The sequence below is a fragment of the Uranotaenia lowii genome, chromosome 1, assembly GCF_029784155.1.
Source record: "Uranotaenia lowii strain MFRU-FL chromosome 1, ASM2978415v1, whole genome shotgun sequence".
Classification (NCBI taxonomy): Eukaryota; Metazoa; Arthropoda; class Insecta; order Diptera; family Culicidae; genus Uranotaenia; species Uranotaenia lowii.
The window spans coordinates 36,210,508-36,225,992 of NC_073691.1; the positions used below are offsets into that span (position 1 = coordinate 36,210,508).

At 39.1% G+C, this 15,485-nt stretch overlaps 2 protein-coding genes across 3 annotated transcripts in view; one reads left to right on the forward strand and one right to left on the reverse strand.

Annotated features, from left to right (window-relative positions):
* Window positions 1-12,555, forward strand: part of LOC129740732 (chaoptin) — a 290,271-nt gene extending 277,716 nt beyond the window's left edge. Inside the window, exons 4-9 of one of the 2 annotated variants that reach the window (XM_055732525.1) lie at window positions 9,748-9,822; window positions 9,889-10,563; window positions 10,625-10,983; window positions 11,045-11,162; window positions 11,216-11,757; window positions 11,818-12,555. In XM_055732525.1, the coding sequence (XP_055588500.1) occupies window positions 9,748-9,822; window positions 9,889-10,563; window positions 10,625-10,983; window positions 11,045-11,162; window positions 11,216-11,757; window positions 11,818-12,124 (2,076 nt within the window). In that variant the 3' untranslated portion in view covers window positions 12,125-12,555. The remainder of the gene's footprint in view (window positions 1-9,747; window positions 9,823-9,888; window positions 10,564-10,624; window positions 10,984-11,044; window positions 11,163-11,215; window positions 11,758-11,817) is intronic. The other variant, XM_055732526.1, reaches the window with a different exon arrangement.
* LOC129740733 (probable rRNA-processing protein EBP2 homolog) lies at window positions 7,824-9,006 on the reverse strand. The gene is made up of 2 exons (XM_055732527.1): window positions 8,830-9,006; window positions 7,824-8,772 (listed from the first exon to the last, which is right to left on the reverse strand). The coding sequence occupies exons 1-2, from the start codon at window positions 8,896-8,898 to the stop codon at window positions 7,867-7,869; spliced, it is 975 nt and encodes a 324-aa protein (XP_055588502.1). The 5' UTR covers window positions 8,899-9,006; the 3' UTR covers window positions 7,824-7,866.
* Window positions 12,556-15,485: the final 2,930 nt, after the last annotated feature.

The window sequence follows — 15,485 nt, forward strand, 5'->3', positions numbered from 1 at the left end:
CAAAAAGGTAAATTTTACCTTTTTTGCATTCACCTAGAAAAATGGTTAATAATGCCGTTTTCCCATTCCGTGATTTAAAAGGGAAATGCTAGTTGGTTTGATTGGTTTTTTTGAGAAAAATAAAACAAAAACAAAATGTATTCTAAAATTGATATTTATTTGAGATAAATAGACTTAATTGTTGAGGCAAATTCTTTCTTCGCCAGGCTCGTGGCAGTTCGGCTTCGCGATACGCGGCTTAGTTTGATAACTTCAACTAACATGGCAAGGAAGCTGATACATTTGCTTTTTTCAGCGTTAACTTCCATTCCGTGTTTCTCACACCATGCGATTACTCTATCCATGTCTTCTTGAAGCGCTGCGCAATCCATTCTGGAGTCGATGGTTCGATAGATTTTTAAGTCATCTGCAAACTTTATTTTAGGCGATTGAAGGAAAGTAGCCAGGTCGTTTATGAAGAGCACGAAGATTAGAGGTCCTAAGTGACTGCCTTGTGGAACTCCGGACGGTATTTCGATCACAGTGGAGTGTGTGCCACGAATATTTATATAGCCTTGACGATTTAATAGATAATAGATAACCATTTAGTTGCCCACTCTGGAAATCCAAAGCGCCTCAATTTTTCTTGCACAAGAATGTGAGGAACTTTGTCGAAGGCTTTGGCAAAATCGATGTATATAGAAACTACTTGCATTTTTTGCGGCATGTTAATCACTGGCATAGCACATCAAGTTGGTCAACGTTGATCTTTTCCTAATAAAACCGTGCTGTACCTCAGTTACCAACGGAGCAGCTGCCGCATAAAACCTTTCGTACATTAGGACTTCTAGCACTTTGGAAAAACAGCAGAGAATTGAAATCGGGCGGTATTTCCAGCCTTATGAATCGGTGCAATTGACGCGGTTTTCCAGAGGCTCGGAAAAGCTCCTTCTGAGATTGATCGGTTAAATAACAGACAAAGCGGCTTGGCGAGAGAAACTGCAATTCTCGAGATCAATGACGGAGGAATTCCATCCGGCCCTTTTGATGGATCGAGAGTACCCAAAACACTTGTAACTTCCTGTTCAGTGAAAAGCGGTTGCGGAAACCTAATGTCATAGTTGGACAGAGTTCGAAAATAGGAATCGGAGCAGTCTGGAGTTATCGAGCTATATACGCTGCTGGAGAGTTCGGCAAATAAATCGGCTGATTCTTTGATACAACTTGACGTGCGTCCTTTGAATGATACAGACAATGGAATAGTATTCGAATGGCGTCGGCTGTTGATAAATTTCGAAAACGTCGATGAATTTTGTTTAACTTCTCGCTGAATGTTCGAAATGTATCGTATAAATACAGAGTCTCGTAAAGCAGCGTACTCGATCTCCGATCTAGATAAAATAGATTTTTTCTCATCTAATTTCTCTTTGAAGTAACGTTTTCGGGCTTTTCGTACTGCATTACGACTTCTACGTAGCTCAGGATTCCACCAACGGAGTTTGAACGACTTGTGAAGGTGTAATCGTCTAGGAGGAGTGTGCTGATGTAATATTCCCTAAAGATGGTCATGGAAGGCAGAAAGTGCATCGTCGATTGTCGAATTTTCAAATGCTGAAGGCTGTTGTTTTTCGTCAACAGTTCTGCCACACGATCGATATCACAGTGCCCGAAGTCTAAGTTCTGTCCACGAGTGTGAGCTGCGTCTATTAGGTCATCTGAACTAGTAACCAAAGAGATGGACAATGATGTCGGTCGATTTTTAAGATGCCATGTGGCGGGTGTACAATTTCGGCGATATCAGGTCTGTTTACAAAAACTAAGTCGAGAATTCTCCCATTGACATTCGGGAGAGAGCACATCTGTGAGAAGCCGGATGCTATTGTTGCTTCGATAACAGCCAGTTCCTGTTCCGTTGAAGCGTTTACTGGCAGAAATCCATTTGCATCTTCGTCAAAATCCCAGATTAGATTCGGTAGGTTGTAATCCCCGGCTACGACGATGATGTCCTGACTGGATGCGATTTTCGTAAGATGATCGATTGCGGACATATGAGACAAATACCTACATCGAAGCTTCGCTATTAGGCCTGGAATAAACGCAGCACAAACAGACGTAGCGACATTGATCCTTGATTCGCACTACCGTTTGTTCTAGATGATCACATTCAGGACCCAAGTAACACAGATTGAGCCAATTGGCTTTTTTGAGTTTTAATATTGTTTTATGAAGACTTTTCTTTGGCATGCAATTTTTAAAACGGGTTTATTGTAACATAGGAAATGCTTCATTTATTGTGTGTTTTAAAAGAGCCCTGAAAGTTTTGCTAAAACCCGAATAAAACACTATCTTAAGAGTGTTGTTAAAAAGTTGCAAAAGTATTGCTAAAGCATCAATAAAACACATACTTTCCTGTTTTTATTAGGGCTTTGGTATCAGTTTTAAAAATGCGCTCAATGCGCTTTTAAAACTAGCGTTCAAGCCAAGTTGAAAAACTGTTTTATTGGCACAGTGAATGTAGGCATAATAAAACTAAGTGACAGATGATTTGACAATCGAGACGAACATTTACACGCTTAAACTTTTTTACCTCTTTTTGAGATAGCATAACCTGTTTTGAAAGGATTATCACTCAAAATTGAGAAAAACGGGCTATAAAAATGATATAAATTAACACAGCCAAATTCAGGTGATAAATAAAATCAACTTTGTTGCATCCGCATTCAAATTTAAATACAATTACATCATTAGTCGCTTAATTCTTAGGGTTCGGATAAAAGCACACTGTGAATAAACGTTTTTGTGATTTGATAAGAATAAATATAATAGACAATTAATTTACAAGTACGCCGAAAATATAACTTGTTTTATTTATCTCTCAATGCGAAGTCAATCTATATTTACGTCATCCAATCCAGAGTTAACAAAATTATTTCCGGATAAACCGCCCTTGAACATGTCTAGAAGACTGCATCCACCGGCTTCTCCTCAGCAAATGCGGAGAAATAAGGCTTCATCACAAGCGAAAATACTCATTCTATGCTTTCATCAGTCTCAACAAGTTTCAGATGATATATTCAGAAGGAAAACCACTAGCATTGGCCGATCATTGAAAATTACTGATTATCTGATTATCGTAAGCAAAACATCCGAAGCACGTTTTATAGAATCGTTTTATCGCTTCCAATTGCAACAATAACCTTCATAGTTTGATATGTCGCATATTATTAATAAAATCGTTTCCTAGATCGTTAGCCTACTGTTTGCAGAAAAGTTTTCCCATACAACTATTTTAACAGTTTTTAACAGTTACATAACCTTATTACATATTCATAGTACAATCATTTCGGAATTCACGATTAAGGCAATGTATTTTACAATTTATATGATCGTTTGTTAAACGTTTTATTACGCTTCCTCAAATCATCGTTTGACGATTTAAGAAGTCATTTGGTTATAATTCTCATTTATGCGGGTTTTTTTTAGCTTTGAGGCCAGTTTTTTTATGACAGGAAATGATCTATTCAAAAACAGTCTGAGATTATTTGATAACAATACTTACACAGCAAATTTTTTTTTTGCTGGAAACCAGCAAAATTTTGCTGGTTTTTGTCCCGCTGACTTTCCAGCAAAATTTCCAGCAATTTCAATTGCTGGAAAAACAGCAAACGTTAATGCTGGTTTCCAGCAATTCAAATTGCTGGAAAATCAGCAATCCAGATTGCTGGAAACCAGCTATTTCTTTCAACAAAACTGGCAGTATTTAGTATGAAATTTATATTTCAATTCAAAATTAAAGTTCAACATTGGCTGTGCATATAATAAGCAATAAAAACAATTATTTTCTTCCATTTTCAATAAGGGATTAATTTATTTTCCAAGAAAAAACTTTTTTTTTTCACAACTTTTTTACACCGGCTCTGGCGTGGCCGCTTTGTGCCAAAATGTTGATAATCCGCCACCTGTAAAAATAGTTTTGATTAGTATCTTCTATATGGAATATCCACCTGTACAATAAAAACTTACCCTTGACTTGATGCCTGGTTGCTAGAATATAGAGGAAAATTAAATAATTATATTAATTTAACCTTAATTCGTAAAATAAAATCTCACTTTACTTCAGCGTACGAAACAAAAACAAACTCCAAATTGACAACTCGATTGCTGATTTTCCAGCAAACTGGATCAATTGCTGGAAAGTCCAGCAATTTGAAAACCGATTGCTGATTTTTCAGCAAAAATGACAAGCACATAACCGAATGCTGAAAAATCCAGCAATTCGAAAACCGTTTGCTGGTTTCCAGCAAAAATTTGGATTGCTGAACGTTTCCAGCAATTTTTTTTGCTGGAAATCGAGGCAAAAATTTACAGTGTACTTATTATTTAAAGATAATTGGCCATCCTCTAATCAGAGTCAAAAGGAAACAAAACAAAAAGTTGCATGTATGCCTTTTGCCAAGCAACAAATCGAAATGTTCTCATTTATTGCAAAAAACTTCTCTTTCTCAAAAATGTATAAATCTATCATGAGCGTGTATTCCATTTAGAGAAACGTCAGTCGAAGCTGTGATTCAAGGTCTCTTAAAACCATTTCAAAACTGTTTATTAAAAATGTTTTATTACAACTTTTTCCTAACCGTCACAAAACCATTTAACAACTGTTTTACAACTGCCTTAAGATTTTCAATATTAACTTACTGAACGCCATGTTGACTGTGAAATTGAATCGAAATTACTGACGCCATCTTGCTGGAAATAATACTATAATACTAAAAACTAGACATTTTCAACAAATTTGACAATGTTGGCGGTACTATTTGTTGTAGAGCTAATGAATTTCAATGCAAAGTAAAAATTGCATCATTTGAGCAAATTTGTATTTTCCTTAAAATATGATTTTTTAACTAAAAAAAAGCTTAAAATGCGGTCAACCTTGATTTTCTATGAGGCGCGCTTATATTTTGACGCTATTTCGTATATATTTCACCAGAAATCCGAGGTTGCAGTAAGTTTCATGCTAAGATATCTTAAAAATAAAAATGAGAATATCTTTAAATTATTTTAAATGGAATCTTTACCAATCACCAAATGCTTGGGAGAGAAAGTCATAACACGAGAAAAAAAAACACGGACAGAATGCTTCCACAGTATAATTTCTATCAGATTCTACAGCTGCCACAGTAAAATTCCTATCAGATTCCACGGCTCCCACAGTAAAATTCTTATCAGAATCCATGACGTAGTTTTAAAAGAGCTGTGGATAGTCTTAAGAGGGCTCTGGAGGGTTTCTTAAATCTACGTCTATAAGGTCGAATAAAACTATTCTGTTGGATGTTTTATTATTGCTTATAGAGTTAGCTTTAAAGACGTTAACAAAATAGGGCCAACTAGTCCATATGTTAGCTTTAAAGTGGTTGTGCTAAAGCGTAGATTACGCTTTGGCTTGTAAATAAGCTTTAGGAAATAGTCTTAAGCAAACTGTTAAGGTTGGAATAAAACTTAAATTGTTACTTGGGGAACTACAACACCACCTCGTCTTAACTGGCTTGTGTTCGAGTTCCTGTCGTTGCGGTAAACACTGTAGTTAATGGCTATTTCAGAGTTGGCTATGTCATCTTTTAACCAAGTTTCGGTTATCATAACGATGTCGTAATCAGATGAAGACAAACCAAGCAAGAACTCGTTAGTTTTAGTCCTCATGCCACCTGCATTCTGATAGTATACGGTCAGGGAGTTCTTATGAGAGTGTTGTTTTGCGTTTTGTAGGCCGTGGTAGCGCTATTAACAGACCTACATGTTTGCCGTCCCAGCTCAACTTTACTTCAAACATTTACCGTCCCAGCTAAACTTTATGAACTTAAATGTTAATCATCTCAGCTTATCTGAAAAACTTTCATTTCAGCTCAACTTATCAGACTCACATGTTGGCTGTCCCAGCTCAACTTAACATTCAACATCGGACGTCCCGGTTCAACGAAACAGACTCACATTGTGGTTGTCCCAGCTCAACAATAATAATGGATATGTCGGCTATCCCAGCTCCACTTTAATTCAAATGTTGGTCGTCTCATCTCGATTTTACAGACTTAAATGTTGGCCGTCCCAGTTCAACTGACTAACTTCACATGTTGGCTGTCCCAGCTCAATTTTTCAGACTCGCATGTTAGCCGTCCAGCTAAACCTGACAGATAGACATGGTGGCTGTCCCAACCTCAACTTCATTTTCAAACGTTGGTCGTCTCAGCTCAACTTTAAAGACTTCAATGTTATGTTCCCCAGCTAAACTGAATAATATCACACGTTGGAAGTCCCAGCTCAATTTTAATAATAGACATATTGGTTGTCCCAGCTCAACTTTACTTCAAATGTTGGACGTCTCATCTCGATTTTACAGACTTAAATGTTGGCCGTCTCAGCTCCACTGACTAACTTAACACGTTGGCCGTCCCAGCTCAACTTTTCAGACTCGCAAGTTGTCCGTACCAGCTCAACCTAATAGATAGACATGTTGGCTGTCCCAACTCAACTTTACTGCAAACGTTGGTCGCCTCATCTTTACAGACTTAAATGTTGTCCGCCCCAGCTAAACTGCAATACATCACACGTTGGCCGTCCCAGCTCAACTTTTCAGATTCGCATGCTGGCCGCGCCAGCTCAACTTTATAGATAGACATGTTGGCTGTCCCAACTCACCTTTACAGACTTTATAATGTTAGCCTTCCCTGCTCAATGGAATAAAATCACACGTTGAACGTTCCAGCTCAACTTAAATACTAGACATGTTGGCCGTCCCAGCTCAACTTTACTGCAAAAGGTTGGTCGTCTCATCTTTACAGACTTAAATGTTGGCCGTCCCAGCTCAACTTTATAGATAGACATATTGGCTGTCCCACGGGTTCGGCAAATAGTTACTTTTTTTCTAGGTGAATTGTAATTTTTTATTCAGCTCAATTCAGGTAAACTTCACCTCGCTACGAGGTATTATTTTTTTGGATTCACCTTTTTCTCGATGAATTGTACCTTTTTTGTCTGCACGATTCAAGTAAACTTTACCTCACTGTGAGGTGAGTTTCATCTCGAAAAGGTAGAAGCTACCATTTCGGCTTCCACGAGCGTTCACCTTGCTATCTCGGTAAATTTTACCTTTTTATTGTTTTCCGTGTGTAAAATTTTACGCTGAACATAAAAAAACACCATAAGAATAAGTGGGGCTTTTTGAGATAACCGCATTTTGAGCTTTGACGAAATTTTGGGGAAAATCTGATACCCTCCGGCGCAAACGCGTACGATAAATAAAAAAAACCATTATGATATGAAACTTACAACTTGAATTTAAATCAAAATGGACGACTGAGTTATTCTGGACCTATTTTTTTTTTGCATTAATCTAAATCTCTTAGAACCTTCGAATGACTAAAGTACAAAAAGCCTCAATATAAGACCATAGAGGTGTTTTTTTTTCAAATTCATAAGTTCAAAGTATGTGTCTAAAATCTACAGAATTGCATTTATACATTATGTTTCTTAAATTAGATCTTGTAGGTGAAATTATATTCCAGATTTCAATGTTTTTTTTTAATTTTTTTTTAATTCACAAATGCTTTTATTAAGGCATTTTACTTATAAAGTTATTTGAATATTAAAAGCTTTAAATCCGTTGATTCCTTTTATGTGATTTTCAAATGATTTTTCTCCCACTGTTCTAACTTTAAAGCGTTGATTTTATCTTAAACATCTCAACTCTTGAGCTATAAGGGCTTTCATTTTGATAGAACATTAGAAGGTTAGTGATATCTCAAATTATAAAAGTGAACAACCTATTGTTTAGTGGGGAATATATCGATATATTTTAACATTAGGTAGGTATTATCTTCGCACAAACTCTATATCTCACTTTCCTCGAGATTTCATCTGTGCCCGTCGATTTTTGCCAAGTCGTTTTCCCCCAGCGCCACCACCTCCTCCACCCTTCTTCATTCCAGCCTTTTTCTTCGGTCCATCATTAAGGAACGATTCTTTATTATTCCGCTTCGTACCCTTCTTCTTGCCACCGAATCCAAACTTGGCATTCTTGGCCTTTCGCTTGGCATTCGGTTGTTTCTTATTGGCCGATCCTCGACCGGCATTCTTCTTTTTCCTACCTGCGCCACCGGCACCGCCCTCTTCATCGTCATCCAAAAAGTCCAAATTAGACAATTTACCCTTGCGGAACTTTTTGATATCGTTCAACATCTTTCGTCGTTCTTCGTCCCGTTTCTCGGTGGCCTGTCGCTGGATAAGTTTGCCGATGCGTCGTTGTTCTCGCAGCTGCCTGGCACGTTCCGATTTGGCGATACCTTCCTGTTTGGCAAGTAACACTTTCCGAATGCGTTGCATGTGCTCGTCGGTTTTGGCCATTTCGGCAAAATAATCGTCTGGCCGTTTAGTAACGATGTTCAACTCGTGCAATCGCTTAATTCCCTCGACGACTGCGGCCTGAGCTTGCCGGTGGAAGAGGATTTCCCGCTTGAAGTCATTTAGCACCGGGTCCGATTGCGGTGCCACATATGGAATCTTTTTGTTACCCTTGAATTGATTTTCCCGTTTTTGCTCGTGCTTTTCGATCTGGATGGCTAGCTCCGGAGTTAGAGGGGCCAAATCGTTAACCAAATCCAGTCGTTCTACCCAGGGTGCTTTCAGGATTAGCGTTTCCAGGGCAGATTTTAGTTTCGGCACGTTATTTACGGGTTCCTGTTTGTCTTTGGGAATCACGTTTAGACCTGGTTTCAGCAGACCTTTTGCCAATGCTTCCCGCAGCTAAAAACCGACACAATTAGTTATGAATCGACTCAAACTATTAAATTTTAAACCTACCTCGTCATCCTCATCGTAGCTCACGTAGCTGGAGTCCGATTCATCGCCGGAAACGTCGAATTCAGGCATTTTTTCCTTTATAATTAAATTAAACGCACTCGGAATGAATTCGCCACTGTACCAAACAAAAACACATGTGCTCCGAAAGCCGACCGGTGCTGTTTTGAATCGGAACTGTCACTTTTCGGGTCGGCGCGCAGTAAAAAAGAAGAAGACGAAGAAATTGGTCGGGAGTTGTGCATTTGTAGGTTTTCATCGGGTAGCGCGCACATATATATATTGATTGGACGATGAGGCAGACCACGTGGTTCTCGCGTATATGCGCGATATGATTGCAAAGTTCAGTTTTTGTTATAAGACGTTGTTGTTGGAAACCTGAGACGGTTTCAGTGTCTCTCGAAGAAAATGAAAAAAGTATCCTAAATTACAAAAAAATGATAAAAATGACAAAATAGACAAATATGATAAATTTGAAAGACAAAAATGGCAATCTGAAATAATGTCAAAAACCAAAACGACAAAATCAGGAAAAGTGGAAAAATTTAAAAAAAAATCACAGCGATGGTAAAATGGACGAAAACATCGTTTTTTGTCAATTTTAAAGTTATTTTTTGTATTTGTTGAAATATTTTGCCATACCACGGGACTCAATAGCAAGAAAGCCGAAAAAAATATGTGTTTTGACGAAAATAAAATCTGACTTTCTGTGATTTTACCCAACAATTCTGTGATGTTTTTATGTAATGCTTTTTTCAGTAATTTCATTGAAAAATCATGTCAAATTGCGTCTTGATATCTGCAGCTTAGGCAGAGAAGTTAGAAGTTAATATCAATAATTTACGAATTCAAAAATGTAATCAAATTAAGCAACCATTTGGAAGGATTTAATAGAACTAACTCAATTTCTACGTTTTACAGAACCTTCCCGAACTGGAGAAGCTGGACCTCGCTTACAACCTTCTCACGGTGTTTGACTTCGATTTCTTCGACCAGGTAACCAGTAACTAATACTTAATTTCTAAGCAGAAAAAGTCTAAATAACTACCTATCTTTTCTCAGGTCGGTTCTTTAACATCACTGGAAGTGGACGCTAGCCACAATCGCATCAAGGTGCTGGGAGAATCTTTCGATCAGAACGGAAACAGTAACGAATCTTCACCGATGTTTGCTACCCATACGTCGATTAGCAACGGACGAAACGACCACGTGGTGGCGCATACCAACATCAAGGCACTGGATTTGTCGAATAACAATATTTCCAAGATTGTCGGAGGCTATTTCAAGCCGTTGGAGCTGTCCATCATGAGGTTATCGCTGGCCGGAAACAAACTGACCAATACGAGTCGGGAGGTGTTTGGAAACATGCCCCATTTGCAGTGGTTGAATTTGGAGAACAATGCCATCAACGATGTAGATTTTGACACTTTTAGATACACGAGGAAGTTACAGGTTTTGAAGATGTCGAATAACATGATATCGGAAATTCCGACGGATTTGTTCCGCAATGTCAAGGGATTGAGGATTTTGGAACTTGCATTCAACAATTTGAAATATCTTCCCGATAGTTTGATTCTTGAAGAGGGTTTGGAACGCTTGGATCTGTCCCACAACCAGTTTACAAAGATTCCCGTGAGTTCGTTGTCAAATCTTGCGGCTCTGGCATTATGCGAACTGGACTTGAGTCACAACCACATAGGCGCCATTCACAGCATTGATCTGTCAAATAAGTTTAGGGTACGTAAAATTTTTCAGACATATTGGAAAAATATTTCCTCAAATAATCACTACTTTTCAGAGCCTCTCCGTATTGGACCTGTCTCACAATCGCTTGGTACGCCTGGAGGATGCAGCATTCGCCACTCTGCCTCGTTTATCGTTGCTGGATCTATCCCACAACGATGAACTCGAGGTAATGGGTAAGGCCTTTGTCGGTCTCGAAAACAGTCTCATCGAGCTGCGTCTATCGAATATTTCGCTGAGTTCTGTTCCCGAATTGGCCAATCCCACGCTTCGAATTCTGAAAATTTCTCACAACAATCTACCAACCATCCCGCCGGAGCTGGCGGCTAACATGTCGTCGCTACGGGAGTTGGATCTGTCAGAGAATGACCTCACCCACGTGCCATTGATCACTCATTCTTTACCGAATTTGAAGTTAGTACGAACGATTGTTAAGAAATACCCAACAAATTCTGAACGTTCAATTATTTTTCAGATCTTTATCTCTGGCTGGAAATCCCATCACAATTATGACCAACACCAGTCTTCTGGGAGCTGCAGATACCCTCGAATACCTAGACATTGCGAATCTCAACCTTAACGGCATTGAGGTAGTAGTAGCCACTACAACACGTTCAAAACTTACATTTTATTTCTCCTTCCCTAGAACGGCATTCTCAACAAGTTGAACTTCCTGAGAACCCTTCGAATTTCATCGTACCCAAGTATTCAACATTTCAACATTCCTCGAATTTTGGAAAACGCTGCCAACCTCAGGGAACTGTGGATCGAAGCCCTCAAAACGTCTTCGGATGGATCGTCGAGCAGCGCAAAAACTTCGAAACCGGTTTCGGCCTCATCCAGTGATCTTCGGCGTGAAATGGAAGGTCTGCTTCCGAAAAAGCTGAAGAGTATCACTTTCGGAGGTCAAGGCTTCAACAAACTGGCTGACAGCGTGTTGAAGGGTGTTCAAGCCGCCAATCTTGAGATCACCTTCTACAACACATCGCTGGCCAGCTTACCAAGCAATTTCTTCAAAAACATTGGAAAAGCAGTTCGGAACATTTCCCTGGATCTGGAGTATAGTAACGATCTACTTCAATCGGTACCCAATCCAAACTCTGCACATTTTCTACATCTACCAGAATACGTTTTCTTAACAAATCTACGAATCTCTGGAAATACGCTAGCATGTGATTGTGAACTTGGGTAAGTCTATACCCTATACTAAATGGAACTTTTCTAACAAAATTCCCTTTTTTCCCGCAGATGGGTCGAATTCTGGCAGCGCAAACGCCGTCAATACATGTGCCCAGCCCAACCGTGGACCGAGAATAGCAGCTTCAACAGCTACTTCAAGCACCAGCTGTCGTCGGTGATGATGTCCGGTAACAATCAAGACTGCGAACAATCCGCAGATGACTTGCGAGAGGCCACCTGCAGCAATAAAAAGGACGAAAGTCTGCTGGACGTCCTGAAAAAAGATCTGGAATGTGGCTGGGGAAGTGCGGCACCCCGTCTCGGAGTCGTACCGGCGATAGCCTTCGTGTCGGTGTTCGTGGTGTTGATGATGTGACTTATCCGGTATCTGTTTAAGATGTATAGCGAATTCTATGACTACCTGGAGCAATTGTACAGCGATCGGGGGGTGTCCAATGGTGTGGCCGCCAAGGTTTCCTACGTAGACGATACCTGCGGCTACGGAAGCGAATTCGATATGGAGCTGGACGAATTGTAAATTCGAATGTTGAAAGTTGAATTGCCTGACTGTTAGATTTTGTTTTTTTCGGTTTTCGCACGCTCTGATTAGTTCGTTACATTTCGCGTTAGGGACAAGTACTGCTGAAGTGAAGCTTATTTCCGTTGACTAAAACAAAGATGTAGGGACACACGATTATATTCCTTAGGCGCATAGCTTTTTTATGGAAACGTTTAGTACTTTTGCGAATTTTATGTGAACTCAATGTGCCAATATTGATTAAGAAATACATTTTTATCGAACAAAAATGAACTTGTCTGTTGAGTTTTTATTCCGTGTGATCATATTATTAATTGATGATATGAAAAACTTTTAACCCTTCATAAAATTTTTGATTGTACATCATTAGGCTCCCTGTAGGTCTTATACTAAAACCTTTTAAACAGTTCCATACACCCAAAAAAGACGGCGTCGTTATTGATGTTTAAAAAAAGAGTATCATCAGTTTTGTGCATTGTGAATGTGTAGCCAATCCCAGATTCCTTTTATTTGACCTCTGAACAAAATTGATGGCCTCGGTCAATCGTGGAGTAGCAACCGTTGGTCTTGTGGAACTTGTTCTACTGAGCCACGCCTGCGATCTCGGAATCCGAATGTTGTACAAGAATACTTATAAGTTCTTTATTCAGACATCTTAAGGAGTATTTCGGGTTCAATGATTCAAGGTGGATGTGAGTATTCAATCAAGCTAAGCTAAGTTCTATACACCCAAGGAAGAGGTTGCAGAATCTCAATGCCGATAAGTGCTAACTCTATGTATGTCAAAGATAAAAATTGTAAACAATGAGAAATCAGCTGTTCGTTTGACAAGCTGGAGAATAGCTGATAAGCATTGCATACAAAATTTCGGAAGGGTAGAGTGGAATCTATATGCGGCTTCTAACAGTGCTTAATGATTTTTTGAGAAGAATGTAGCGTTAGGGCACCTGTATCCGTGGTCCAAACAGCCGGTTTAGACCCAAATTCCGACCCAAGCAACCGCATCCGTGTTCCATTATACCAGTTTCATCTCACATTTTTTTAGAACTGGTATAAGGATTGCTCCAAAATTGATGAAATTTGGATCCAATTTTACGCAGTTCTAAACCGTTTGACAGTTAATGCAACACGAGTGGGGTTGCCCGTTTTTTCACTGGATTGGATCTTATTTCGTTGATTCAATTCTTGTATAAATTAGACCCAAGAATGGACCAGAATGAATTTGTGATTGTTTAATTTTGCGCGTGAAGTGATTGGGTTAAATCGAGCCAAACTCGAGTATTCATAGTTTAGTATGTAAGATGTCAAACAAAAATACGCGTAACAACGTAAAAAAACACAGCAAGACAACAACATATAGAGTGGCAAACGAAATACGTCATTCCGTTGATGTACCAGACGTTCTTCTCCAGCTGATTCGGAGCAGCAGCAGATTTTGGAGGCTTCTGGCAGGTGAGATAAAACATACAACATGTACACGGACAAAATAAACAAGTTAGGTACTCCCTGAAGGCAGAACACTGGTACGTAGGAGAATGCACGGCGTCATACGGCGCGTTCGTAAATTGATTTTTTTTTGGTGGTGCATCATTTTTTTTTGGTAGATGTCAAATCACTTTCCAATGCGTTTTCGTACGTTTGTTTATAATTTACAAACGCATCGATACAAAAAATCCCTTCGAAAGAAAAAAAATCGATTTACGAACACGCTGATATAAACCCGGCTTATTGGATGCGGAACAGGGAGGTGGCAATCTAGTTCTTCTTTCGAACTAGAATCTTTTTCTTTTTTCTATCCATCGGGAGAGACGTTTATGGTGTTTTCCTCTCAAAGCAGTACGAAGTCTCAAAAGTCAAAATTTCAACCAATGAGGAATCAGAATGATTGATGTGTTAGTGTGCTATCAACCATACTTCTCTAGCATTTGACATTTAGTTCGGGTCCTTGACAGCAAAATGTCAGGTTTGTTATGGGCCCACAAAATCGTGGGCCCGTAATTTTGATGGTTGTCAAATTCAATGACAAAGGATAGGGATGCCATCTCCCTGATGCGGAAGGCTCATGACAATGACCGGTAGACGAAATAAATTGAAGAAGACGACAAAAGAAAACATCAAAAGTGAGTGAAACCAATCAGACCTTCCCTTCATAATGGGCTTCGTCATGACTTTGGATTTGTAGGAACCAGCATAGAGACGCAGCTTCGCCGAGATCCGTGAAATAGCCGGTGGCAAGAAAACCGGATCGAAATCAACGACCCCATTGGGTGAGTTATTGTTTGTAATACTGCACGAACCGATCATTATGCCGCGCTTGATGATCGACAGGGTCGTTTATTTTTTGGGCTCAATCGTTGTTGGTCGAGTGTCGTTGTTAGGAATTTGGAATCGTTTTTTTTTTTGCAAGCCGATCAGCCGTCGCATGACAAGGTCGAAAAGATCCAGCCAAAAGCAGACGTCGGCGGTGCTCCGGGTCATTGTCATGCACCCGTGGAGCAGTGCAGCCTGGAAGGGCTGCCAGCAGATTCTGTGATACACGCAGAGAAAACTAGGCTTTTGAAACAAAACAAAAATGATTTTGTTTCAAAACATTCATTTTTTCGAACCTAACTCCTGTTATATTTGAACCAAAAACTTTTGTTTTTGATTCAAAAAAATATTTTTTGAAACAAAGAATTAATTCTTTGAACTAAATATTTTTGGATTTTGATTTTAAGCAAATACTTTGATTCTAAATAAATGTTTATTGAGCTTATTTCTTTCAAAACAAAGTAAACTTTTTGTGGACCAAAGGAAAATGTTTCAAACTTGAAGAAATGATTCCTTTAAATAAAAACTTCAGCCTTTGATTTAAAAGATATTTTGATTTGCATTGCAAGAAGAATACAAAACCGAAAAATCGAATCAACTTTGGTCGGTCGTGTGAAAATGTAGGTCAGAGTTAGCTATATTTGTTTTATGAAGTTTTGGTAAGTATGTTAATTAAAGAGTGAATATCAAAGATTTTCTATAAGTGAGTGCGTTTTTACAGAACCAGAGCCGAAGAGTGGCCGAAGGATGGTTTCCCTGGATGCCTCAACCGAGATGAAAGCTGCGCACGATGACACCGCTCCAAATCCAGCGGTCAGGTCGACGAAAATTTGGACCGGATCGATTTTAGTGAACTAGTTTGTGGCCAAGTGTTTCATCTTTTGTAAAT

Bases quoted from the DNA above. Each gene is read 5' to 3' on its own strand.
- LOC129740733 (XM_055732527.1), bottom strand. From the start codon at position 8,898: ATGCCTGAATTCGACGTTTCCGGCGATGAATCGGACTCCAGCTACGTG. The intron at 8,773-8,829 runs GTAGGTTTAAAA...GTCGGTTTTTAG, and splicing joins GCTACGATGAGGATGACGAG to CTGCGGGAAGCATTGGCAAA.